Genomic DNA, 26,428 nt, shown 5'->3' with positions numbered 1-26,428 from the left:
ATGAACTATTGGAGGCGGCTACTGGCGACCTCGGAGGAGAGGATGCCAGACCGAGCCTTGGGCTCCACTAGTCCCAGCCCAACGACTAAGGGGGGGAGCTTTCAAAATTCGCTCAGCTCCAGAACTTAATTCGAGTCACCTGACTCTCCGGGCTCTTCTCTGAACTTTCTAATAGCACTACTATTCATCAGCGAAACCGAGTGAAGAACCCGAACCAACCCCGCGGATTCACCCAAGGTCGTCTACCGAGATAAAAGTCAGCCGCCCCTCCCCCAACAATCTAACTAAAATAGACCTGTCTATCTTCTAGGTGTAGAGTTTGTTTTCCAGACTGGGGAACCGCGCGCCCGAGGTTTGAGCAAAGCTTCCACGCTTCTAAACAAACTAAAAATGCCTCTCATTCTCCTCTTCCCCAACTACATTACGGTATTGAGATTATTACGGTAGTGAGAGCAGGCTTGCAATGCAAAGACTGGAAAAATTAAAAAGGCATTTCTAGAGGAGCGATAACTTGAAACCGTGTTTTTAAAAAAGCGTTCTGTGAAATCAGAATTTTCCAAAGGTTTCCAAAGCGATCAATAACAGAGGAGAGGGTTTTTGTTTGTTTGTTTGTTTGTTTTTGGTTGTTTTTTTTTTTTTGGTAGCTGCAAAGCCTTTAAAAATAAAGAAGCAATTTCGAAAACAAATTGCTTATGCGAGTCATAGTTTTACCTTAGAAACTTTCCACTTAAAATGGCTTCAAATTATAGGGAATTCGAATATTCGTATACGAAAAAGTTTCACCAGATTACACTTTAATGGCGGTGGCATAGTCAAAATATTTACTGAGATTAAGGATATTTTGTGGTAATTATTCCACAACAAATAGAACTCGCATAAGAATTATGAAACAAAGCATCACTATGTAAATCAAGGTGCTTGGAACCACTGTGCCTCAATTGTTTTCTTTCCAGGGTGCTGATTTTATTTAAAACTTTATTTTCAGGGTTAAAATCCACACCTAAAATCTTTCTTCTCCATGTCCCTCAGCTACATATCTCTGTAACAATGAGGAAGGGGTATAAAAGAAGACTTTGGGGAAAAGAAAGGAAAACAATAGCCCTTTCCCCAACCCCCCCACCAATCTGAACACAAGTGATTTATGTAAAGTGGTTTGCATCTTGTCCTTTCTTGAGGTTGACAGAATGCACAGAACCTGTACGTTTCTGTATCTGTGCTATTCTTTGCCCTCTTCCGCCCCCACCCCCCTTAACATTCTAAGCATCTCCTACAAAATTTCTCTTCTTAGCAATTGATGAGAACTGCCCCCACCCCTAATCCAGGGGGTAGTGATGGGTATGAACAAGGATTCTTTGGAGTCTGCATATGGCTTTACAATCTCTTCTTCTTTCTCTACTTCTCCTTGCCCCCTTTCTTCCATCACGTGAAGTGGTGGCAGCTACCGGGTTCTAACGTGCATATATCCTCTCTAGGATTGGCTGCAGCAGTGACAGCTCGGACTGCGATTGTATGATCTGACGCTCCACCCCCTTCACGATGGCCCTGGGACCATTCATAAACTAAACAACTCCAGCAAACCTCGAGACAGAGAAAGAGAGAGGTTGAGACTCACACCACAGTGAGGAGGGGGCGGGGGCGGTGAAGGAGTCAGAGACAGCGGGACAGAGACAGAGACAGATCCAGAGAGACAGCCGGGAACAGGCAGAAGAGAGGGGCGGGGGCAAGAGAGACAGAAAACGAGGCTCTCCCTGAATGCAACATAAAGGGGGAGGAGAAGAAAAACCCGGGGCCATAACAACTATACCCCAGATGCAACGCAAACAACGACTTCGTCAAGATAACACAGATTTTGTGAGAGACAAAATTATAAATTACAAAACAGAAATGAATCTCAAACAACTTCCATCCGTTTGTACCTAGAAAAAGACAAGATATCCTTTCAAAACAAACAAATCGGGTCCAGAATACGCCTCCAGCAGGAAAAGAAAGAAACCACAACACTAGAAGTGCTCCAAGAGGCAGAAACAAACACTGAAAGCAGCGCACCTCCAGTGAACCTCGGATGCTGCCATGGACTTTGTTGCACTTTTCTGCTCAGAGCATTAATTACAGCCTTCTCTTCTGAATTTGGAGGAGGGATAAAAACAGAGTGTAAACTCGCCCATTCCCATTGGGCCTTATTAGATTGAGGACTTCTTTCATCCTTGGAGATAAGTTTTCCAACGAACCATTCAGCCTATATTAATATTTAGCTGCTTTTTTAAATTTAAAGGCTGCACTTAGCACTTAAAAGACGGGCGTTTCCAAGTTTGCCGAAGCTGTCTCTCTTACCAACAAGTCAATCCCTTTGGGAACCAAGCCTGGATCCTTTTTTCATACCTATTACTATCCCCTCAAAAAAAAAACAAACAAAAACAAACCTTCATTTTAAAAATCAAAAGAAGTAACAACAATCCAAAGCTATTTCAGGTACTTTTCTTTTGTTGTTGTGGTGGTGGTGGTGGTTGTCTTTAAATAATTTTTATTTCTAGAAGGAGAGAGTAACAGATAAGGAGGTGGAGTGAGACAGGAAGGGAAGCCAGAGACAGCAGCCCCGCAGCTGCGGTGGAAAAGAAAAGCGGAGTGAAATTGCGGGAGTTAGGGTTGCAGGGTGCCTTTTTCGCAAGCTGCAGGGCTACCACCAGTGAGTGAGCCTTGGATCCCTCAACGTACTGCGAGACCCCGGTGTATAGCCCGGACCTGTGCCCCAACATGATCGCCGCTCAGGCCAAGCTGGTGTACCAGCTCAATAAGTACTACACAGAGCGATGTCAGGCGCGCAAGGCTGCAATCGCCAAGACCATCCGCGAGGTTTGTAAAGTGGTCTCGGATGTGCTTAAAGAAGTGGAGGTGCAAGAGCCTCGCTTCATCAGCTCCCTCAGTGAGATCGATGCCCGCTATGAAGGGCTGGAAGTCATCTCTCCCACCGAGTTCGAGGTGGTGCTCTACCTCAACCAGATGGGCGTTTTCAACTTCGTGGACGATGGCTCGCTGCCTGGCTGCGCAGTGCTCAAGCTGAGCGATGGTCGTAAGCGAAGCATGTCTCTCTGGGTGGAGTTCATCACCGCATCAGGCTACCTCTCGGCGCGCAAGATCCGCTCGCGCTTCCAGACACTGGTGGCGCAGGCAGTAGACAAGTGCAGCTATCGAGACGTGGTGAAAATGATCGCGGACACTAGCGAGGTGAAGTTGCGCATCCGGGAGCGTTATGTGGTGCAAATCACGCCGGCGTTCAAGTGCACCGGGATCTGGCCCCGCAGCGCTGCCCAATGGCCTATGCCCCACATCCCTTGGCCTGGCCCCAACCGGGTGGCAGAGGTCAAGGCCGAAGGGTTCAACTTGCTCTCTAAGGAGTGCTACTCCTTGACAGGCAAGCAGAGTTCGGCGGAGAGTGATGCCTGGGTGCTTCAGTTCGGAGAGGCCGAGAACCGACTGTTGATGGGCGGCTGCCGGAACAAGTGCTTATCAGTGCTGAAGACTCTTCGGGACCGTCACCTGGAGCTGCCAGGCCAGCCGCTCAACAACTATCACATGAAAACCCTGCTGCTGTATGAGTGCGAGAAACACCCTCGGGAAACTGACTGGGACGAAGCGTGCCTAGGAGACCGGCTCAACGGTATCCTGCTGCAGCTCATCTCTTGTCTGCAGTGTCGGCGATGCCCCCATTATTTTTTGCCCAACCTCGACCTATTTCAGGGCAAGCCTCATTCGGCCCTGGAGAGCGCAGCCAAACAGACGTGGAGATTGGCCAGAGAGATTCTCACCAATCCCAAAAGCCTGGACAAATTATAGGGCAGTGGAGACTACTTGGAAAAACAACAACAACAAACTCCCACCAAGCTTCGGAAAAACAAAAACTCCAAAACAAAATTTTATTTAATCGACAAGTAAGACAACGAAAAACAACAACAAAAAACCTCACCACCAGATAGAAGAACGTTTAACAAACAAACAAATCACCTTGTACAGGAGTGTTCTTTCTTTCCCCCCCCCCAAAAAATGTGAATTTAAAAGATCACACAAAAGAAGCAATCGGACTTTGCCACAACAAAACGAAACCCAAGGTACATTTTCAAATCCATGTATAGTAATCTTTTCCTGTTTTTATCTCCTCTATTTTTTGTTTTTGTTTGCCTGAATGTTGTCACCAAGTGAAAAAATTATTTAACTATATGTACAAATTTCTCTTTTAAAAAAGTTTTACTGATGTTAAATGTATTTCAGTGCCAACCTCAGACTATGTGCCCTTCTCTCTCTTGCACCTCTACCCTCACCCTAAACCCACTTGTTGAAAACAGTAATAAAATATTACTTTAACTTTGGATTGACTTTTGTGAATTGTTTTTAAACAGGATAGGCGAAATCTCAAGTGTAACAATTTTTCAAGTAGAGACCAGAACTTTTGAAGCTAAAGAATGCAGAATCAAACCAAAGTCTGTTCTTTAAAATTCACAAATATAGCTCTAAGCATGCAGAGTTCATCCTGCTAACTTATTACATGCCTCGATTTAAGGCAGATAATATTAATATGCATATATATGCAACCTTAATTGGTAAATGTAATTCATTCACATTAAAAATTAATGGATTTGCTTTCTTATCCCGTAACTAAAAAAACAAACTATTTCAATTTGACTTTGAAATGCAAGGAAACATTTATAGATCTACTCTGAATTATTAATGCTATTAGTTGATTTTTCTCCTCTATAACCATTTATCCTCTCTAGGCTTTTAAGTAAATTAAAAAACTAAGCCATGTATCACACAATCATACCAAGAGAGCACAAAAATGGAATAGTTATATTAGTCATATTTCTAAAATGAAAGAACTAAGCCTTTTATTTTTTATTCTTGAGGAGGAAGAGAAATACAATTTCTTAAATCCTTTGAATATTCTTGTTTTCTTCTAAATAGTTAACCTTATATTTTATTCTATTACAAAATGATTATTGGGTAGATTCTGCTGAAGGTGTTTTGAAGGTGGCTAGAGACAATTATAGTAGAGAATATGGGATGCATATTTAATGCATAAGGAAAAAACTTCTATAAATTGATACCATAAGAAAATTACTTCACAGACTTGGAAGAAATCTGGAAAAGTATGAGGAAAAATGTTGTTTAATTTTGAGAGAAGTTTATTGCCTCCTATCAAAATCACATTTCAAATAATCAGAAAGGCTAGAAATTTGCTAATGGGTAGTTATGGAAAATATCTTTATTTACTATTTAAGTATTGTAGCCCAAACTTGGAATGTGACTTAATTCTTAATTTCTTAGAAAAGCAAGAGAGTAGCTTTTCTTTGGACCCAAATGAAAAGTCTAAAGCAAGGGATTGGGGATTAGAGTCCACTTTGAGTTCGGAAAAAGGGCTCATCTAATAAAAATAGGTTTAGCTTGTAGGGATTACTGTTTCTTAGTTTAAAACAAAACAAAACATATTTCTAGAAGAGAATATAAATTTGTGATCTTATCAGTGCTGATCTTATTTCCACTTTTAAGATATACTTGGCTTTAAAAATAGAAACCTAGCCTCACTTTTTCTTCCTTCCTTTCTTCCTTCCTTCCTTCCTTCCTTCCTTTCTTTCTTTCTTTCCTTCTTTCTTTCTTTCTTTCTTTTTTTTTTTGGTAATTCAGACAAATACTAAGAGAAATTTTCTTCTCATGCAAATACAAAAGTATTTTAGGGACATTTTCTAAGCCACTTGTAATAAGAACAACATATCTTTATGTAGCACTTTAGTGTTTACAAATGCTTTCCTCCCCACTCATCCTAAGAAATAGGTAAGTGTTGGTAAATAACTAAGGATTATAGGTGGAAAAGGAAGCTCCAAGAAGACATTAACTACCAACTTTTTACCTCATAACTAACTTAATACTACCACCAAAACTTGAAGCCACTCACTTTTTCTCTTATGTAGAAAGAAAATCTTTAAGGCTCCATGGACTTTACATTTAAAAAAACTTTTCTAAAAAAAATTTTTTTTTAGTTTTATAAATCTGCACTTTTCCCTGCTTCTTTCAGTTTAATACAAACCACTGACCCAAGAAAAAACAAGTCTTTCATGTAAATCTCTTGACTTCAGTTCTCTAACTAACCAAAAACAGACATCATCTAGGTCTATGGAATCAAAAGTTCAAACAATTTTGAGATGGAAAATAATTTTTAAAACAAAAAGTTATACTTCTTATATTGAGACCGAGATATAAGGATCCCTGCTAGATATGTTGCCAAGTTACAGTGGTGCAGGGTGGTCTTTAGGGATCCTAAGAGCTGTTCAATGCTTAACAGGCAACAGTATAGGAGAAATTACAATGATGCTGGACAGAAAACAACAGAAAAACAAAACGTACAGCTGTTCCCAAAGCTGTTCTAATGACACTAGACATAAGAGGACTCCTGTTCTTAGAAGGAGCTCATTCCAATACCTGTTCACTGACTTGGTATTGTAAGCTGACTTGCTAACTCCCAATAATTGTGAAACTCAAGTAATTTTTCAAGTTAAAATCCCTTTTCCTATCAATTTTAACTATAATTTAATTTATATAAAGAAGTACAAAAAGATAATCAATGCATCAAAATTGCCTAATTTGATTTATAAGGATATTTAAGGCTTTCTTTTTCAATATCTCCATAAAATTCAAATTTCAAAAACTATTTAGTACAGTCTCAGAGTCAAATTCATTCCTATCACAAACTATCCATTTCCTCCAAATAAAGGCATTAAGACTAGAACAAAGGGCTGAACATACTAAAGATTCAAAATGATCTGTATTATAAAAATTTTTAATGGCTCTAGTAAGGATTTTAAATATTTTAAAAAGATTTAATAGCATAGCACCATAATAAATCCAAAGAACTCCCTCTACCTAAACTCCTTCCCTTATTTAAACTCAAGATAAATATTTGTTATAAAAGTTTGCTTGCTGAAGGCTGCCCTGCTCCTCTTCCAAACACCTTACCCCTTGGCAGGCTTGTTCTTTTTCTAAGAAAAGGTTGCTGCTCAGAAATATAAATGTGCTCATTCATCTTTATGAAAGTAAATATAATTTTTAAATCTTCCTCCTAACTTTATGGCTATTTCCATTTCCTGAGTAAAAGAAAGGTAAGTCTAAAAAGTAATTTTTAAAAAGATTTAAATATTTTTTGGTTTGAAATTGGGAAGCCAAACACAGTCCTTATAAAATCTACAATACTTCAAAGGAAACATGTTTTACAAAAAAAAAAGGAATTTAGAATGGCAAGTTGGAAAGATAAAACATGTAAAAGTAATACATTGGAATTATATTTAGAAAACAGAAATCTAATAAATGATAGCAATCTCTTGAACACTGTGATCTCAGGTCCCCACTGATTCAAGATATCTTTTATAAGTATCATCCAAGAAACTCTCCAGCCCCACCCTTATATTAACTGAATTAACATTGACCCCAAAGAGAAATTATTATTATTATTAATATAAATGAAGTATGCTAAAATAGCCAGTAAGTGAAACTCAAGATTACAAAGGAAGGCAGAGCTTGTAAGCAAGAACAGTATGCCTCAGTGAGAAATGTAAATCAAGTCTTTTAGAATTTAGCTGGGTGCATCCCAAGCCTTTCCTTACTTGCTATCCCCCAACCCATTACCTCCCCTCCCCAATAACTCTAAACAACCCAATAACAAGGGAGGGGAGGGTTAAAAAATTTGCCAGCACCATAACCAAATGGGAAGATCGAAAGTGGTAGAGGGAGAAGGTATTACAGTTGTCCTTTTCTTACCTTGGGGTCAATTTTCTTGAAGTTCGGCTCTTCTTCATCCACTTCAAAATAGAGTTCAGAGGAGGTGACAGAAAGAGTGCCCTTCACCACCACAGAAGGGGCCACAAGTTGAGCTGGTGTGCTCAAGCTGACAGGACCTGTCGAATACAAAAAAGAAAACACCAGATATGTAAGAAACTTGATTAGAAATGTTATTTTTCATTGATTCTCACCACCACTACCTAGTACCTTGCTATCCCCTACCTACATATTCTTCCCAACCCTATCCTCCTCCAACAATGCAAAGACTTTTAGACCCTTGGGCCTATAACAGCTGGTTAATGATCCTGGTAAATTGGTATGCAATTGCTTTGTAGTGTGTATGCAATGCCCATAGTCAGACAGAATTTGATTCTACTATTCATTCACATTTCACATCAGGAGCAAGCCCCAGGCTGCCAACCAGCAAGTAGCCATTACCCAAGCAGTAACTACGGAAATGGAGAAAACTAAGCAGGCTTCCAAGACAAGGGCTTTAGTTCTCTGATTCTAAGGAGGGTAAGATCACAAAAGATCAGTTCTTTGGTGAAGTTAGTAATATCATCTCCATCACTGCATTCTCTGTGTTCTAGGTCTAGCTCTGAAAATCTCATGCTTCTTAACTAGCCTTCATGAAGAGAATTACTAAAATGTTGGTTTAGTAAATCTTCCACTCCACTGTTAAATATTGTTCAGTGGTTCCAAATATAGTATTAATGTAGGTTGGGGATTCAGGGATTAAACAGCTGGAGAGTGGGGTTCCAACTGAATGAATTTTTATTGGAATAATCAAATCACCACAGGGTTTATCAAAGAGACAAATCAGATTGCTAGTGAAAACAATGGAATCACTACAAAACTAACAGTCTATAGACCCAGACCTAAAAAAATTAAGAGGGACACTAAATGTGAGCGCGCGCACACACACACACACACACACACACACACACACACATACACACATACATACACCCTAGATAATCATATGTAGATCTGTTAATTTTGTGTTTCAAGCTTTTTTTTTTTTAAAGAAAATTAAAAATCTCAAGTCAAATTCCTGATTATTCAAATTCTTTGTGAGGTAAAAAAAGCAACATGAGAGTGATACTTAAAATTTTGAATTAATACAGTAGGTACAACTACTCAGGCAATCAATGAGTGAATAACTGCCCCCAAATTCAGATGAACTGTCATTTCCATCGATTGTTAGAACAGTGATGGTCTTTAATCTAACATCAATCTTAATGTGCGCCAGTAGGACAATAGAAGGGATGCTCTACTGAGAGCAGAGCAGGCTTTGCCCTCTATTCCCAATGTACAAATACATTGTGTTTGCAGATGGGCAGCAGATAGCTGTAGAACGGCCATGATTTCCCTAAGCTCATCTCTATAAATGGATGAAATAAGCAGCTATGTGTTCTTTTGCTGTCTCCTTTTGCCCTCTGTACATTAGCATGTAATCCAGAAGAGAAATAACATTTTTTCAATCACTCTCAGACATTCAATTATGGGGTGAGCAGACAGCTGCAGAAGCCAGGGCAGCCTAGGTCCTACCGAAGACCCCTGACAATTTCCACTTCATTTCTAACCCACACCACTTTATTAGTGAGGATTACTTCTTAATCCTATTGCCATTGTCAAGATTATATAATTAAACTCCCCTTTCACCTCTATTACAGTATGAATGTATTACCAGAAGCTGAAATAGAAGCATAATAAAAGAGGAGGAAATGGGCGGTGGATTTTTAAGGAAGGGTCTAGATAGAGATGAACAATTTCTCTTCTCCCTGCCACTCGGGAAGGGAGGGAGAAGGGAACAAAAGTTGCAAGGCATAATGTTCCAATTAATTTTATTTCATTTTCCTGAGAATTATATAGCCTTCACTAGAGACAACATATCTTATCCTTCTTTCTATTTTCCTTTATCAAACAGTATATAGTAAAGTTAAAAATAAGTGTTTGTGAACAATAAGTCCAGGTTTTACTTTTACTAAAGGAGAAGGCTATAAAGGGAATTACTTTCCAGCTTAAAAAATAATTCTGGACCCATTTTACTGCTCTTCCTCCTCAATTCTTCCAATAGTCCTACCAAAAGAGCTATAGGCAATGGAGGAACAAAGCCATTTAGTGAAATATTAATATGCCACACTAAGGAAAACAAATGTCCTATTGGCAATCCACCCTCTATTCCCTTCTTTCCATCCTGGAAGCAAAGCTGGGAATTTGTCAATTGTACTTGAAACCTGGCTTCCTATAGCCATGAAGTTATGGACAACAAAATGTCACTAGGTTCTGGGAATAGAATTTTTCTTGTCTTTGCTCTCTATAGAAAAGCTAAATATAAAGAGAAGGGCATACTTACTAAAAATCAATGTATCAAAGCTACCCTTGTTCTCCAGGACTGGATCTGTTTACAAACTACTTACCTCAGCACACTTTTAGAGTGTTTAGACAGCAAGGCCCCAAAGCTGAGTGGTTCTTTTTGTTATTTTTAACAAAAAAGAAAGGGAAAAATTTACTTCCCCAAATTAAAGAAAGCCCACGACAGTTAAAAGAAATATTAAGCCAAAAACAGTGACAGTTTGTTGGGAGGAGATGGGGAAGTGATAGCCTGGAGTAAATAAAGTCAGAGGGAAAACAATCCACAAAATAATAGTGGGGGGAAAAAAACCACTAGAAGCAAAAAACAATCTTACTTTAACTTAAATATAGGAGGAGTTCCTCACTTTCTAAGAAGTCTTTAGTTGCCAAAACTGAAAAATACAGCAAAGCTACACAAATTGACTAGTAAGCTAGTTTGAATATTTACACAATTGCAGAATTTACCGGTAAGATTCTCTAAGTCTTTCTCCTCCACAGATGACAGGGTATCATCATCGCCGTCCAGGAGAATCTCACTTTCTGAGTTCTGATTTCCTAAAGCCTGACTCTTGATGGACTGTTTTCCTTTAGTAAGGATATCTTCATCTGAAGCTGAAATGAAAAATAAACAGGGATGTCCATCAACTTAGGGAAGGAGACAGTGGCCAAGAGTAGAGTGGAAGGATTAAAATTTTGAAATAAAGAGAAGATTGGTCCAAGATAATCAAATGTACTGAATTATACATACAGGCATGCATGCAGACACATACAGGTATTAAGGATGGCACACAGGTATGTATGACAAAGTCTATTTCCCAAACCTAGTCTAACAGTACCCTGAAAACTTATCCCATTAAACTCAACTTCAGAACCAGTGACTTTGCACCATTTATTTATTTATAGTTAAGAGAAGGGAAGATTGGAAACTAGCAAAAAACATCTACATTTTCAAGTCCACAGTTAATCAGACAAATAAATAATTTCAGTTTTCCAAAAGAGATATTTGGGGAGTAAGGTGGGGACACTTCATTCTATGAATGCCATATAATAGTCAGATGCATTTGGAGTGGGAGATTGAATTAGAGAAAAATAAAAAATTGAGGTAAGAAGGGTGGCTGAAGCATTGGTACTCTCATCTAAGCATGCTGCTTCCCAAAGAGATTGGACAGATGAAATCAGTGTCATTAATGAAGCCTCTGGTTTCTAGTAATTCATATCTCCTCTCCCTTTTCTCGATCCTCCTAGCCAGCTCCACAGGGCTATGGTAGTTTCTCCTAAGACGCAAGGTTGGAAAACCAGAGGTGCAAAGCCACCTCTCCAGGCGGTTAAACTAAAGGGCTGAGGCACCCTGGGGATAAACACAACAGAAAAAGCTTGGCAGGCCAGAGAAGCCTCTGCAAATACACTAACAGAAAAGAGCCATGCCCATTTTCTCAGGATGTGTGACAAGGCAGCAGGAGGGAAGAAGAGAGAAGCAAGCACACAGATCTCCGCAATCTGCAAAGGAGGAGCTCTGGGGGGCGCCGACAGTTAACAATGAAACTGAGAAAGAGGAGAGGATCGGGTGGGAAATAACTGGAAGAAATAATCTGGAAACTATAAATGGAAACCAAAACTTCAAATACTGTAATCCTCTAACTCAACTACTGAGATGAGGGTATGGATACCTGCTTGCTTAGGAGGGACAGAACCAATTTCACGGACCACCAGGAAATAAGCTATGTCAGACTGTGAACAAAAGCTGGCCAATGTTTCTAGTGAATGGAAAATCCTACAATCCTATGTGAAATAAAGGAAGGTTTGGGATCTTCATTGTAGAGCCCCAACTTCTCATGCTCACATTTTACATAAACTTGATCTAGTCACTGGAGCTGGTGCACCTGATTCCTTGAGCCAAGGGCATGAGCTTTCCCTCTAGAAAGACTGAAGTGATTTGATCCATTCAAGCAAGTTTCCAAGAAAGGACTGAGGTGGAGTCAGATGGCACTAAAATGTATATTTTAGCAAAATAAATGAATCCAAGTGGGTTTTAAACATATACATTGTAGCGCAGATTGACAACCTGATTCAAATTATACTCTTAGAGACTCAGTTTCTTCATTTGTAAAATGAAGGGGTTGGACTAGATATCTGTAAGGATGTTTCCAATACTTTAATTCTAAAGAGTCAAGGATAAGTTATGAATAGTGTTAATAGTAAACATTCACTTTTATAGCATAATCAACTCATTTGTAGTTATCACTAATTTATTCTATTATTATGACAAGTCATTATTTGAGAATAAATGGAGATTTTTTTTCTCCTCACACTTTGATACTATAAGAATTATAACTATTCCTAATAATATGGTAAAAACTAAAAGCTGGAAGTGGTTGTTTTTTATAAAGCATTCATTCTCGGATGTCTAAGGTGAATAAAATTTTATTTTCTTAAATATATAAGATCAAATGTGTAAAATGTTTTGTAAAAAAGGACTATGTAAATGATAATTATTATTAGCTATTATTTAAACATCATTTAAAATATTAGGTGTCAATGCACATATTATCCCCAAAGTTAGAAGAATACAGTATTAAACCATGAATTTTAGAATGAATAAGAGAAATTATCTCATTGTTTTAATATTTACTTTGGAGTGAGAAACACATAATTAGCCCCAAGCAATCAACCATTTCCAGGTTTTTTGAATTTTATATTTTCACATTTGAACACACATAAATCCTTGAAAATGTATGAAAATTTTAAATATGAGGTTTAAAATTAGGAAATTCATGACTAATACTGGATAATTGCATCAATCAATGTTAATTTTTACATTTATTAGATGATTTCTTCCTTCCATGAAAAAAAATACCATATAACTTGTACATTTAGTATATAAGTTGTCATACGTGTATATAGTTAAGTATTGCTTTTTACTTTCAAAAACTAGTGGTAAAAATGGTTTTGAAAATAACAAGCATAAAATGTAAATTATAAAAATATTCATATCCAAATCCAAGTTTGAAGAACATATGCCAAACACATCAAGATCAACTTCAATACCTTGCTCATTATTTTTCCTGATTACTGCGATACATGACTTTAGGTTCCACTAGCTTATTTAAAAAAAACAAAAAAACCTCTAATCTATAAACATTTACAGAGTAAGATGGCCCCTGATGGCAATATAACATGGTTTAAATGTTCTAGTAAACAAATACACATTTATTTTAAAGGGAAGATAAAGTAAAATGAACCAAGAAATTTCTAATTTCAAATTATTTTAATTTGGAATTTGAAGCAAAGATGTTGTATATATTCCCATCTTGTTGGCAATTTACTCCAAAAACAAAAATGAAACAAAACATTCAAACTAAAGGAAAGTTTACGTAAAAGATGAAATAGTAAATGGGATTGTAACTTTTATTTTATTTTTTGATACTTAAAATGAGAAAAGCTTAGATTTGGAATTGTTCGATCCAAGCTAAAAATCTTCTTGACATGGAAAATATGCAGCTTACTGATATTTAGAATGGTTTTCCTGTAATTAACTCCCCCTTGAGGATTTTAAGTTAGCAGCAGTAAAATTACCAACAGTACTCTAATACACACCACATGCGCTTGTTGTTCAATTCTCAGTGGTCTAATAGCTTTCTACTAAAGATTTTTTTTTCAAAATTAGAACAAAACAATCCCAAGCAAAAACTAAAAGGTAATTATAATGTTTATATGCATTGGGGGAAATACATTTTTATTTTTAGCAGCACCATACCACTTAATCACCATTTAGTAAACAGGTATCTGATGTCATATTTCACTTGTGAGTCAGTGTATTCCACAATGGTCTAACCATTCAACTTGATGAAGTCAGGGCATACTTTTGAATCATTAAAATATAAGCAGTGTGTTCAACTTTGCCTTAACTCAAGAAATTTTCTAGATATGAAAAGGTCACTAACAATGAAATTTTTTCTTTTGCAATACAATGTAGAAATGTCTAGCTTTATCTTTGCTGCATTTTCATCATAGTTTCAACTAAATAATTTACTGAAACCATAGTTACTATATAAAACTATAATAATTTGTAAAAGAAAAAAGTGTCCCTAGCTATATTTTACACAGAGTTTAATCCATTGCCATTACTAAAAGCTGGCACCAAATTCAAGAGGAAGCCCTAGCATGAGCTAAATATGTGTTGGTGAGACAATTTGGGCAGGGCAGGGTGAATGAAACTAAGAAAAGGTAGGTGGGAATACTTCCTGTTTGAGATTCACAGATTCTCCTCCTTTCCTCAATTAGCAGACTGCCACAGTTAATATTACCGAAGCTAAGTAGGAGGAGGTTATTCACCAAAGTCTTAGGCACCATACCGTTTCAAGAAAAATTACATACTTCAAAGTAAAATTTGTCATCTCAACCACTGAAATAACAGCCTTAACAGATTTTTGAGGTAGATTCAACAGTATACCAGATGGTGAGGATTACAAATGCTAACCTCTATTGAGATTCAGAGATATGGCTCTACCTTCATTATTTTGGAGATAAGATTAATGCTCATTGGAATGATTCAGAAAATGTATCATTTATTATATTACACATGGATACCATGTATTTATGCTATTTACAAAGAAGGGAAATGGGAACATGGGACAAGCTCAAGAAAATATGTATAGCTTAGAGCAATGCACTTCTATTTCTGAAAAAAAACCCATGTTTCTTCTACTGAAGATGGAATTCTAGAAAATGTTTCATAAACAGAGAGAACTGAATATAACAATTGCTAAAGAGACAGAAGCATGATGGGTACTTGATCAGGGCATAATCTTGGTGCTTAAAAAAACCTGTTTTTTAACTAGTTTTGTACTATCTGTTATTATAAGACTACATTAAAACAGAACTGATGTGATAACTCAAAATATAATTGATTTCAAGTTTATCATAATGCTGGATAGGCAGATTAAATAACACTCTATATTCTATCTAGAACAATAATTTCCAGCTAAAGATTCTGCCATCCTTTTAGATAATAAAGTATTCATGACAATCTCCATAAGAATATATTTATATTACAGGAAAGCATGCTAAATGAGCATCTACCAAAGGTCAAGATTAAGAGTGTAATCTGCTATTTATTGAATCTGACTAAAAAGCAATGGCAATAATGAAAAACAAGTTTTTTTCTTTATGTGGTATAAATAATCTTAAGGATTTGGTTTTTAAAAATAATTCCATGTCTTTCTACTATGTTTCTGCAAGGATTCTAATTCAGATTCATTTAAACACCTAAACAAAAAAACATTTAAATAAACCTAGCTAAATTATTATCACATCATCAGGCTGAATTTTAACTATATTTATCTCCTTTTAACTTAATGGGAAAATGTCAACTAAATTAAACAATGAGTTTGGAAAACAGTATGATAGGGGAAAAGTTACTTTATCAGAAGTCAGATGACTTATGTTCCAGTCTCATCTCTTGTCACTAAGTAGGTGCCTAACCATACGCATATAAATTAACTTCTCTGGGCCTCAAGGTTACTCATCTGTAAAATATGGGTATTGGATCTTTAATATCCCTATTAGCTCTAAAATTCTATAATAAGAATCAGGCAATATAAGTTAGTAAATGTATTAGGTACCGAGTATTTGAATGGTAATAAATATTTAATATTTATACCTATATGTGCGTGAATACATGCATTAAAAAGGAAAATTAAAATCCCCAGAAATCAAAATATTAATCTGGTATAGATTGTATTCATAAAATTTAAACATACTTTTAATTTTAATTTTAGGATATGATACAGTGTCTATAAGTCAAAAAATCCAACACTGAAACAATGACTTTTATAAATAACTCCTTTGGAGGTTCTCTCTTTGAAAAATTACCTAAATCTCCTTTCCCCAAAGCAAGTTAATGTGAACTTGGGCAGGGCAATTAAATTGTCAGAATTAAAAAATTTGTTTTTAACTAGAAGGTAGCCAGAAGTAGAGTCATGGGGCTGGTATTGATCGTGAGAACAGAGAACATTAGTCTTCAGGTATTTACTCAGCCACCTTTGCACCAGAGGCTTTCCTTCAAATCAAATCAATCCCTAGAAAAGATGGCGCTAACAACTAAAATACATAAGTAATCTCCAACAAGATTTCCCTTTGGATGTTTTACTTTGATAATAATACAGTAGTGCATGGTACACCACAGTTCTGCACTTTGAAAATGCAGTATCCCCATAATAAAACCAACCTTCTATGATCTAAATATAAACAATGGGAAATGCACAGATTGGTTAGATTTAAACATTTTCACTCAATATAGTTTTATGTGTTACAGGATTTTATAATACCTTGAGCTATTTTTTGTTTGGATTTCTTTTTTAAATTATTTTTTATTTTGAGTGTACAACATTTTAACTTATTATAGATACTTTATTAAAAAGAAATATTGCTCAGAAAGTAAATTTATATCATTGATACGTTAGAGGTATTTTCAGAATAAATTTGGAAAATTATATTTTAAATATTTTCTATATTGATAGTAAATTATGGCATCACACAAAAGCACCAAGGTACTGATGGCCAAAACTTCCTAAAATGGCCTTACATCACATTTATTTTTGTTATTCTTTAAATAGTAGATAAGCATAATTAGCATCTTTCAAAAAAGTTGCACTAAAAAATTAAGCCCAATGGTACACTAAATCAGTCAGCCTATTTTCCTGGTACTTGACTTTTAGGTGAACTACAACAACAAAAACTTGAATTAGAAATGTAGAAGAAAAAATAAAGATGCATATTTTTCTATTGAAATCTATTTTGTATTCAAATTGTTCTTGCACTTTAGAGGCTGCTTTACATGTTGAAAAAACACTGGAAAAGACTTTCGAAAATATTACTAAGTAGGGCAGTATCAAATCCAAAAGTTTTAGCCTAGTTTTCTTTTATGAAATTAAATTGAAATCTTTAAGACAAATAAATCATTTATGTTATTTTAAACTTTTCTTTAATACTTTAAAGATCACAGTTACTCTTCGTAATAAAGTTAACAAAAAGTATACTTAAGGGATGATTATTATTAGAAAGTAAATTGCTTCAATTTAATATCACTGCAAAATATCAGCAGACAAGCTTTGCCAAGGAATAACTGTTTTCAAAAAACAAAACTATAACTATTACCATCATATAAGTAGGTACCTATGTTATTTAAGTGGATGACTTAATTTCTTATTTTTCTGGCATGAATGTGAAAATCTTTAGTCTGAAAATAAAATATTCATGAGGAATGAATTTGATTATTTTAATTTCAGTAAATAAAAACCATATTATTCTATTCACTTGTGAATGAGTTTAGAAAATAAATTTTAACCCTGATTACGCAATGGAGAAATTTTGTGAAAACACATGGCTTACCTTAAGTGAAAAAATAGAAAAAAAACTTTAGTAAATGAAAAAAATGTTCAAAAAAATCCTTAAATTGTCAATAAAACTAATCTTCAAAAAGTACTAAGTCTTTTTTTTCTGACATGGATAAAATCCTTTAAAAAAGCAGATCTTTTCAATGTAAGGATCATTAACCAAGAAATAAATTTTACCCTAAAATTCATAGTACCGCCCTACACTGCTTCAAAGTAGAAGTGGCCTAATTAATTCTACATTTTGTTTCTCCTTTCCCTCCTCCTACAGTTGAAGCTGTAAGGCTCTGGGACTCATTGCTTTTAGATCACTTTGTTATTGACTATTCTCTGTATGGCCATTTATTTTAAGGGACTGATGTCACATTTGGTGTTATATCTGATGACATATTGTAGACATTTTCTTCCAGAAATGGCTCTTTAAGTCTGAGTGCAAGAGGTTAAGCTGCCTGGCTGAGGCCAAACCCAACATTATATTCTTTTCAGCTAGATCTCAACCATATTCTTAATTGCCTTAAATTAGCATTTCCTTCATATTTTGCACTTTGACCATATCAATGTAAATACAATCTTTGGAATTTTAAATGGCAAGCATTAAAATATTAAATAAAAATATTCCTGTATTTAAAGATATTAAGGTATATAATCAGTTTTGTCAATAATCAAAATAAAATGAGGGTAAGTATGGAAATATTTTATATTTTCCTTAACTATGTATCTTAACTTCCCTAAACATAAAATAAGAAGTCTAAGCACATGATCAAGCTAAAGAAATGGTTAAACCCAAAGGAATAATCAGTGGTTCTACTTATTCATTCCTATTATCTTATCAGACAGCTTCCAAAAATTGCTTCTGAACAAGAATCTATGATATGCATGATATTCATTACAACAAAAAGGGGAAAAATGTTTTGTTGAGCTCTGATAAGATGATGCAGAACAGGCACATAGGAAAATAATGTCTATTCTCTTTTTCCACTAGCCATCTATCATTACCATCTACAAATCAAGGCTTAGAGACTACCCTAGGCCAGGGCACTTGGACATTTATTACCATCCCTCCGCCCCTCACAGGAATCTCAAGTTAAAATTCAGCAGTTGAGGAAAAATCATATGTGGCCAGGAGTACCTCCAAACATATTAGATTTTAGAAATGTTTTCTTTTTTATATTAAAGTAATTAAATTAATTAGTGGTCTTTTACTAGATGAAGGCAATGAACTCAAAGCTAAATGTGTCATCAAAAATAATTTTAGCTTCCAACTCTAGAGACAAAGGGTCTTGTTATAAAAATGTTGCAAGTGTAATATGTTGTGTGCATACACTTAACACCACAAGGTTACAGACATTATCCTGTCTATGAAAAAGTAACTACTTGTTTTATTTGTAGGTAAAATAACTCTGAAATGTAGTGTTGAACTGTTTTACAAGGCCTTGCAGTAATGAAGCTCTGTTCTTCATTACCACGTACTGTACCTGCTGCTATGGGCAAGAAGCAGTTTTTACACTGACCATGTTCCACGGCTGTTTTTAGTGTCGCTTCAGGATGTGTCGATCCAAGAGGGTTACGCACAAATCGTCGCCGGCGCCGCAAGTCATCTTCCCAGTAGTCAAGGCGCCAGAACTCACGAGGACGACTACAATGAAACAGAGAAGCCACATATGTTAGCAATTATCAAACAGCGTGGTAGCACTGGATTTCTGCATAAAGCTCTCCTTGTTTGCTCTGCCTTTTTCCCTTCTCCCCATCCAATCCCTTTTAAACACCCCCACCCCCCCTTGCTGCAATCTTTTACTTAGATATGTCCTTGAAAATAACAATATCACCTTCCAGTCTAAGGAACTCCTTTCCCTTTTTTCTTGGAAGGTGAAATGAGCACTAAATACATCATTTTGAAATGAATTGCTGACAGTGTGATCAGTTTCCCCACACTCTAGTGGCATGTGCTCCGATTTCAGCCTCATTTCAGCCTCAGCAGGGCACCTTTCTCAGTGACTGCATTTATAAACCAGAATAGGGAAAAGGCTATTATAAATATGGTATAACATTACCTATATTAATCAAAGTCTGTCCCCCTTCATTTTTCTTCCTAATTTGTGCCTTTTTGCACAAGGTCAGTAAATCATACTATGAATGCTTGGTCCAGAAAGTGTTAACTTTAATGAATACCTTGGTTACATGGTTATGTATGTGATAATAAAATATTGCTCTGTTTAGATGTGCAGGAATTTAATTAAAATAATCTCTTAAAATATTCATTACATTTAGCCCCTGAGGCTTAGAACAACACAAGAAAATGCATTTCTTTTCCATTTACTGTTTTTAAATAAACCATTGCAGGAAAGTGAAATAGCAATCTATTTTCAAGCAAATCAGATTGGATTTCTCTTTCATGTGCTATGTTTTTATATTTAATTAAAAACTACATGCTATATGATGTGCAATAATTGCTATATTGAAAACATACTTCTTGAAATTTACTTTTTAAAGGTTATGCTAAATTTATCTTCCATTATGTTTTCTTCAAATATATAAAGCTTTTTCTTATAGATACATTCTAGAACACTGAAAATCATCTTGCTAGAAAAACAGTTAAATTAAAATTCCTATTATGCAAGGCAGAATGGAGGGGGAAACACCTGTGGTATAATTCTTTACCAAAAAGAAAACATTATAAAGCTTGAAGACCTGTGAATTTCAATGATAAAATTAAAAAAAAAATCTCCATAACTGGAACTTCTGTTAGAATGATAAATACAAAATAAAACCTCATTTGTATTTCATGAGCTAATAAAATTGTGTGCCTGTCGGTTGTGACAAATTAGTATCCTTGACCAATTTACAAATCAAAATGCTAAAAATGATATTGATATTCCCTGCATTTCAAAAAATAAATCTAAAAATAAAACAGTATCTATAGAGCTGTAATTTTATTAAGTCATTCAAATTCAGTTCAAGAAAGGAAGAGGCAATAAACTATGTAATTTTATCAATAGGCATTTTTAAAAGTGATAAGCCTACAATATTTTCAGTACCTCTTTTCTGAGAATACAGGGATAGGGAAAACATGGATATCAAATATGTCCTTTGTTGATTTTTATGATTAGTATGAAAAGGGGAAAGAATATTATACAAGCAGGGAGGGAAATGCTAATAAGATATATTTTTCTCATTAAAATGTATCTATTATATATATATGTGTATATGTATGTATATACACACAAACACATATATCCATGAATGCAGGTACATAGAAAACATATATGTATAAAGCTTATCTGTATATAATGGCTTTCCTAGAGAATCTTATTTATATATTATATGATCAGTTATTCCATGTAAAAGAAAAATTAAAAATATTCTTTAAAATAGTAATTGAAAATGCCCTAAAGTTACATGCGTGTCAATGAGGAAAAGACATTTATTTTGGGCTCAATTACTAACTTAAAATTTCCCATTAGTGATGTTTTAAAAAGGCAGAACACAGCTGGCTATGTGGATGCCATTGGTAGTCACAGAGCCAGAATAGGCACTTCATCATTCTGCCTTCCTACATTTATCTGTTAAAATTATTATCAAATATCAGCCAGGATGCAGTCGTGAATCACACACTGCTGCTCATCTTGAGGGGAAAGCTACAATGAGTCTATTCATCAGTACAGCAATCGGCACAAGTAATTAGTTCCCTAGACTGGATCTCCTACAAAGCTTATTTCAGTCAGCACCACAAACATATGACAATGTAAAGCTAATGAAAGCTGCTGAAATTTGTTAACCTTTTCTGCCATCAATCTTTCCAATATTTCATGCTACAGTATTATGAAAAGATGGTAAATTATTAATTTGTCACTCATCCATCCTGCTGTACTTTTGATCAAATTAAATGTTATTCTTCTAGATAACAATTAAATTATTAGAGATGTTAAGCTACTGTAGTAAAATTATACCAAAATTAAGTGACAATAGACAGTGGCATATGTATGAATAGTTAAGACTAATTCAAAAGAAATTAGAGCATATGTGCAATCATTTTATTCTATTGTATGAAAACTAAATAAATTATCACATCATTTACTAATTATCTAATAACTGCTCTTATTTTTATAAAAAGAGCAACCCAAATGAAGTCAACAAAATATCATTTTTGAATTTATCTCAGAATATTAGAAATATAAAGTACTTTAAAATACTAAATAACAACATTTATAGAAACAGACAAATACATCAAGGAATGTTCATGGCTCTCATAGGGACAGATTCTCATGATAATATGACTTTAATAATATATTGCAAAAAATAAAAAAAATTAATTGCCCAGTAAAACTTATTAAATTAAAACTACTTAATTAATGAATTAAAGGGATTGATACAATTACTTGTGAACAAGGTTAGTTTTTACAATATTTTCAAATAATGTATCACAAGGCAATATGACTTGAAAGTAATTTTTTCCCAAACACATCTGTCTTACTACATATAAATCTGCCCAGGAGCAAATTTGTTATTTCAAAGTCATAACTTTAGAATATAAACTTTAGAAATAATTTCATCCAACCCTCCAATTTCACAGATGAGAAAAAAAAGAGGTCCAGACCTGATAAATAATTTGTCTAGTTAGTAGCTGAAATGAGACAAGATACTAGGTCTTGAATTCTTAAGTCTAGAGTTTTTTACACTTCAGCATGTTTTTCATTTACCACAAAGGACCTACAAATTCAAGCTCTCTCTCATCTTCCCTCCTTCCTTCCCTCCATCCACTTCCCCTCCCTTCTCTCAATGGGCTTTAGTTCTTCTCCCAAGATCATGAAGCATCCACTTTAGCCTCCTCTAGTAGTAAGGTATGTGCCACCACACCCTAACTACTTTCTCATTTCAGACACATGTGGTAATAACTAATAATTAAATCTTGCTCATCATTTAACACTTACTACATTCATTCTGGGCTAACCCCAAAAGGTGGAGGTGTTACATGGGCTCCCCAGAAATTTTAGTCATCACTGATCATGTTTTGTTAAATATTTTAATACTATAGAACAAAATACTAATACTATGCCTTTAAAATCAGTTGATGGTTGTGAACTGGAACAACCTCCAGGAATTGATGCAGAGTGAAAGGAGCAGAACCAGGAGAACATTGTACACAGAGACTGATACACTGTGGCAAAATAAAACATAATGAACTAGCAGAAATGGAATGATACAGGACAATTCTGAGGGACTTATGAGAAAGAATGCTATCCACATCTAGAGAAAGGAACATGGGAGTAGAAACATAGAAGAAACACATTTCCTTGATCACATGGTTTGAATGGGGCATGATTGGGGATGTAGACTAAATGATCACTCTATTGCAAATATTGATCATATGGAAACAGGTCTTGACCAATGACACATGAGGAGGACTGGGAAAAATATGAATCATGTAAACATGGAAAAATATTCTAAATTAATTTAATTAATTTTCAAAAATCAGTGGATGGCTCAAAAAAAAGGAGGTTAATTAATAAAGTAGATGAAATCATGGAGATCTGCAGCCGTTCCAATAAAGATCAAGGGTAAAACAAAGATATACATTGTCACCAGTAGAGAGAAATCAAGGGTATTTAAGAATGGGCAAAAAGTAAACACAATTACTAGGGTTTTACAGACAATGATGACTTAGAAAACCCTATAGAGTAACTAAAAACTTGACTGGAATGCAGAAAAGTTGCAGGATATATGTTACATTGACATAACTCATCAGCATTCCTAACTATTACAAACAAAACCCATCATGAAAACTAGTCTAGGAAGAGAAATTCCATTCAAAACACTATAGAAGTTAAAAAATATTTGGTTGTCTACTGATGCATCCAGGAACTATGTAAATCTGTCACTTGAAATTCTTTAAAATTCTTGTAGAAATAGAGCTAAATAATTTGAAAAATATAAATTGCTCAAACTTAAATTGATATATTAGAATAAAATTAAGATTATCCTAAATTAATATATTTAGTCATTACAATCAAACTATTAAAGGATTATTTTATGGAACTAGAAAAATATAATGAACATATTCATAAGGAAGAAGAACAGGGCAAGAATGTTAAGTGCAAAAATAAAAAAGAACTAGAATGGGAATCTACAAAAACTGGATTTCAAACTATGACACAGTGATCATTAACATAAGTTGGTACTGGCTTAAAAAGAGACTGATTGGTAAAATAAATTCAGCATACAAAATAAAGAAGCAAACTAGTACAGTTGCCTAATGTGTGTTAAACCCAAACACCTTACTGAGTTAAGACATTACTAGTTGTCAAAAATTCCTAGGAAAATATTCATCAGTCTAGGACGAATTAAGCTTAGATCAATATCTCACGTAAGTAACAAAATAAACTCCTTATGTATATATATATGACTTACACTTATAACACTATAAGAAAATTAGAGAAACAAAGAAAAAATCTTTCAGCTCTGTCTATGGGGGGGTAATGGGGATAGAAGGCTATTCATAACTTCCTCCAAAAAAAGAGAAATAAAAAGTTCACAGAAGATAAAATGGACAGTTTTGATAATATGAAATAAAAAACATTTTAAATGAACAAAATCTAACGAAGTTAAATTAGAAAGGAAACCACTGACTAAGAAGAAAAATGTTTGCATCAAGTTTTTGTTTTAAATAAGGCTTTTGTTTTCAATAACGGCATTTCAGTGCCTAGAAGAGAGCAAGCTTTAAAAAAAACATGCCTCTTATTCTTACTAAATTTAGATATACAAGACTAAGGGTTAGGTCCGCAAATGATAGTCAAAAGATATGGACATACACTTTTAAAAGAAGAAATCCAAGCTATCAAGTTATATGAGAAAAAATACTCAAATCAATAATAATTAGACAAATACAAATGAAAGCAACTCTGAGATTCCACTTGATGCCCATCATATTGACAAAGATGACAAAAAGTAAAGGAAATGACAAATATTGGGGAGACTGCTGGAAAATAGGCAAATTAATAGAATGTAGAACAAAGAATGATATCTATTCTGGAAAGAGATTTGCAATAATAACCCCAAAATTACAAAAGAGTACATGTCCTCTTACTGAGCTATACCACTACTATGTCTATATCCCAAAGAGAACAACAACAACAAAAAAAAAGCAAAGGTTCTATATATGTGAAATATTTATAGGAGCCCTTTTGGTGGCAACAAAGAAATGGAATTTAAGGGGATGCTATCAATTAGTGAATGGCAGAATTATAGTATAAAAAAAAGGGAAACTATGAAATGTGATTAAAAGGATAGTTTTAGTATCTGAGTTCAAGCTAAGTACTTGCTGAAGAGGAGATTCTGATTTTAAGTACTGATTTTCTTCTAGCTCAAAATTTCTATTACTCTAATCAATATCAGTAGTGACATTTAGAAATGTTAACATATTTCAATATTGTATAAATAATAAGATACTGTGAAAGTGGAAAAAGTTCTGCACTAATAGTAAGTCCCTATTCTAGTTTTAATTATAAATAACTACTTTACCTCTGTGCAAGGTACTTTACCTCTGTAGATTACAAAAGCTCCCTTGATAAACTGAGAGGGAACTGCTTATATGGTCCCTAAAGCTCTTTATCATTTTAACATACGATGGTACTTCTAAATGAATCCTCTTCCTAAAGAGAATAACTAGCATAAGGCAAGCTATAAAAAGGAGATAAAATTCTTTCCCTAGTATACTTCAAAATGTTTTCATTAGGGCCACAGAGAATGGCCAAAAAAAAAATCATATTTCGGTTAATCTCCTTTAGTTCTCTACTAACATTGCCCCCATACCCATCCCTCTCAAATCCTACCAATGATTTATATGAACAGAAATAAATAAGAGATTAAGGTTGTGGTCTTTTGGACAGAAACAATGGGATACATTCAATATTTCATTTAGAAAATAAGAAACTTACTTCTAATAAAGAAGATGCTTTAGAAAATTCTTGGAGAATCAAAGGTAACCCCAGAATCTTGGCAAGTCAAATACCTTGATTAGGGTGAGCCTTTTACCAAGCTAAGGGTAACTCATCTATTCATTCCACTTAAAATGAAAGCACTAGTGAGGACAAACTTAGATGATCTTAGTATTTCTAGTCATCAAAAAGCCCTGTTATGTTTTCTCTGAATCCTTTGTGAGAGAAAGATAGAGAACAAGGGAGAAGCTTTTGCAAAGGTGTGTGCCTGACTTTGCAAAGCAGGACTGGAACTAAACAGGAGAGATTCCAAAGAATGTGAAGAAAGGATATAAGAAGACCCACAGAGACAGTTGGGGGGAGTGTTCCTGTCTCTTCAAGAGTTGGGAGAAAGCACTTCCTGTTGTTGGTTACCTGACTTTCTGTGGGAAGCCATTTGCCCTGATCCCGTGATTCTTTCATCAACCATCTTGTTTCCAAGAGATAGAGAGATCCTATCTACTCGGATTTCTTCTGTTCCCATCAATCTAGTTCCTGTGTTCCAGTAGCCTAAGAGATCATCTTTGCTGAGAAGAAGCCAACCAGAGCCCGGAGACCTGTCTACCTGGAAGTGTGGCCATTACCTCACCTCTGAAAATGACATGCAAACAAGATACATACAGGAAAAATTGGGGATATTTCAGAATAAAGAAACTAAGATCAAATGAGACAGGGAAAGGTTCCTTGCAGAAGATGAGACTTTAACTGGAGTCTAAAAAAAGTCAAGGAAGGCAGAAGATGAGGATGAGGAAGGAAAGGATTCTAAGCATAAAGGACTGTCAGTGAAAACTCAGTGAAGTCAGGGAAGGAAGGAAGGAAGGAAGGAAGGAAGGAAGGAAGGAAGGAAGGAAGGAAGGAAGGAAGGAAGGAAGGAAGGAAGGAAGGAAGGAA

General features: G+C 35.1%; 2 protein-coding genes across 5 annotated transcripts in view; one reads left to right on the top strand and one right to left on the bottom strand.

The window, feature by feature from the left end:
- LRBA (LPS responsive beige-like anchor protein) overlaps positions 1 to 26,428 on the bottom strand; it is a 686,065-nt gene that overhangs the window by 292,672 nt on the left and 366,965 nt on the right. For all 4 annotated transcript variants that reach the window (XM_044680734.1, XM_044680732.1, XM_044680733.1 and 1 more), the window contains exons 37-39: positions 19,079 to 19,203; positions 10,642 to 10,788; positions 7,798 to 7,934 (exon numbers count right to left, since the gene is read on the bottom strand). In XM_044680734.1, the coding sequence (XP_044536669.1) occupies positions 7,798 to 7,934; positions 10,642 to 10,788; positions 19,079 to 19,203 (409 nt within the window). The remainder of the gene's footprint in view (positions 1 to 7,797; positions 7,935 to 10,641; positions 10,789 to 19,078; positions 19,204 to 26,428) is intronic.
- Positions 2,752 to 3,914, top strand: MAB21L2 (mab-21 like 2). Its single transcript, XM_044680736.1, has one exon. The coding sequence runs from the start codon at positions 2,752 to 2,754 to the stop codon at positions 3,829 to 3,831; it is 1,080 nt and encodes a 359-aa protein (XP_044536671.1). The 3' UTR covers positions 3,832 to 3,914.

The sequence above is a fragment of the Gracilinanus agilis genome, chromosome 6 (genome assembly GCF_016433145.1).
Source record: "Gracilinanus agilis isolate LMUSP501 chromosome 6, AgileGrace, whole genome shotgun sequence".
NCBI lineage: Eukaryota > Metazoa > Chordata > Mammalia > Didelphimorphia > Didelphidae > Gracilinanus > Gracilinanus agilis.
This window is presented reverse-complemented; position numbering and strand designations above follow the sequence as displayed.

Bases quoted from the DNA above. Each gene is read 5' to 3' on its own strand.
- MAB21L2 (XM_044680736.1), top strand. From the start codon at position 2,752: ATGATCGCCGCTCAGGCCAAGCTGGTGTACCAGCTCAATAAGTACTAC.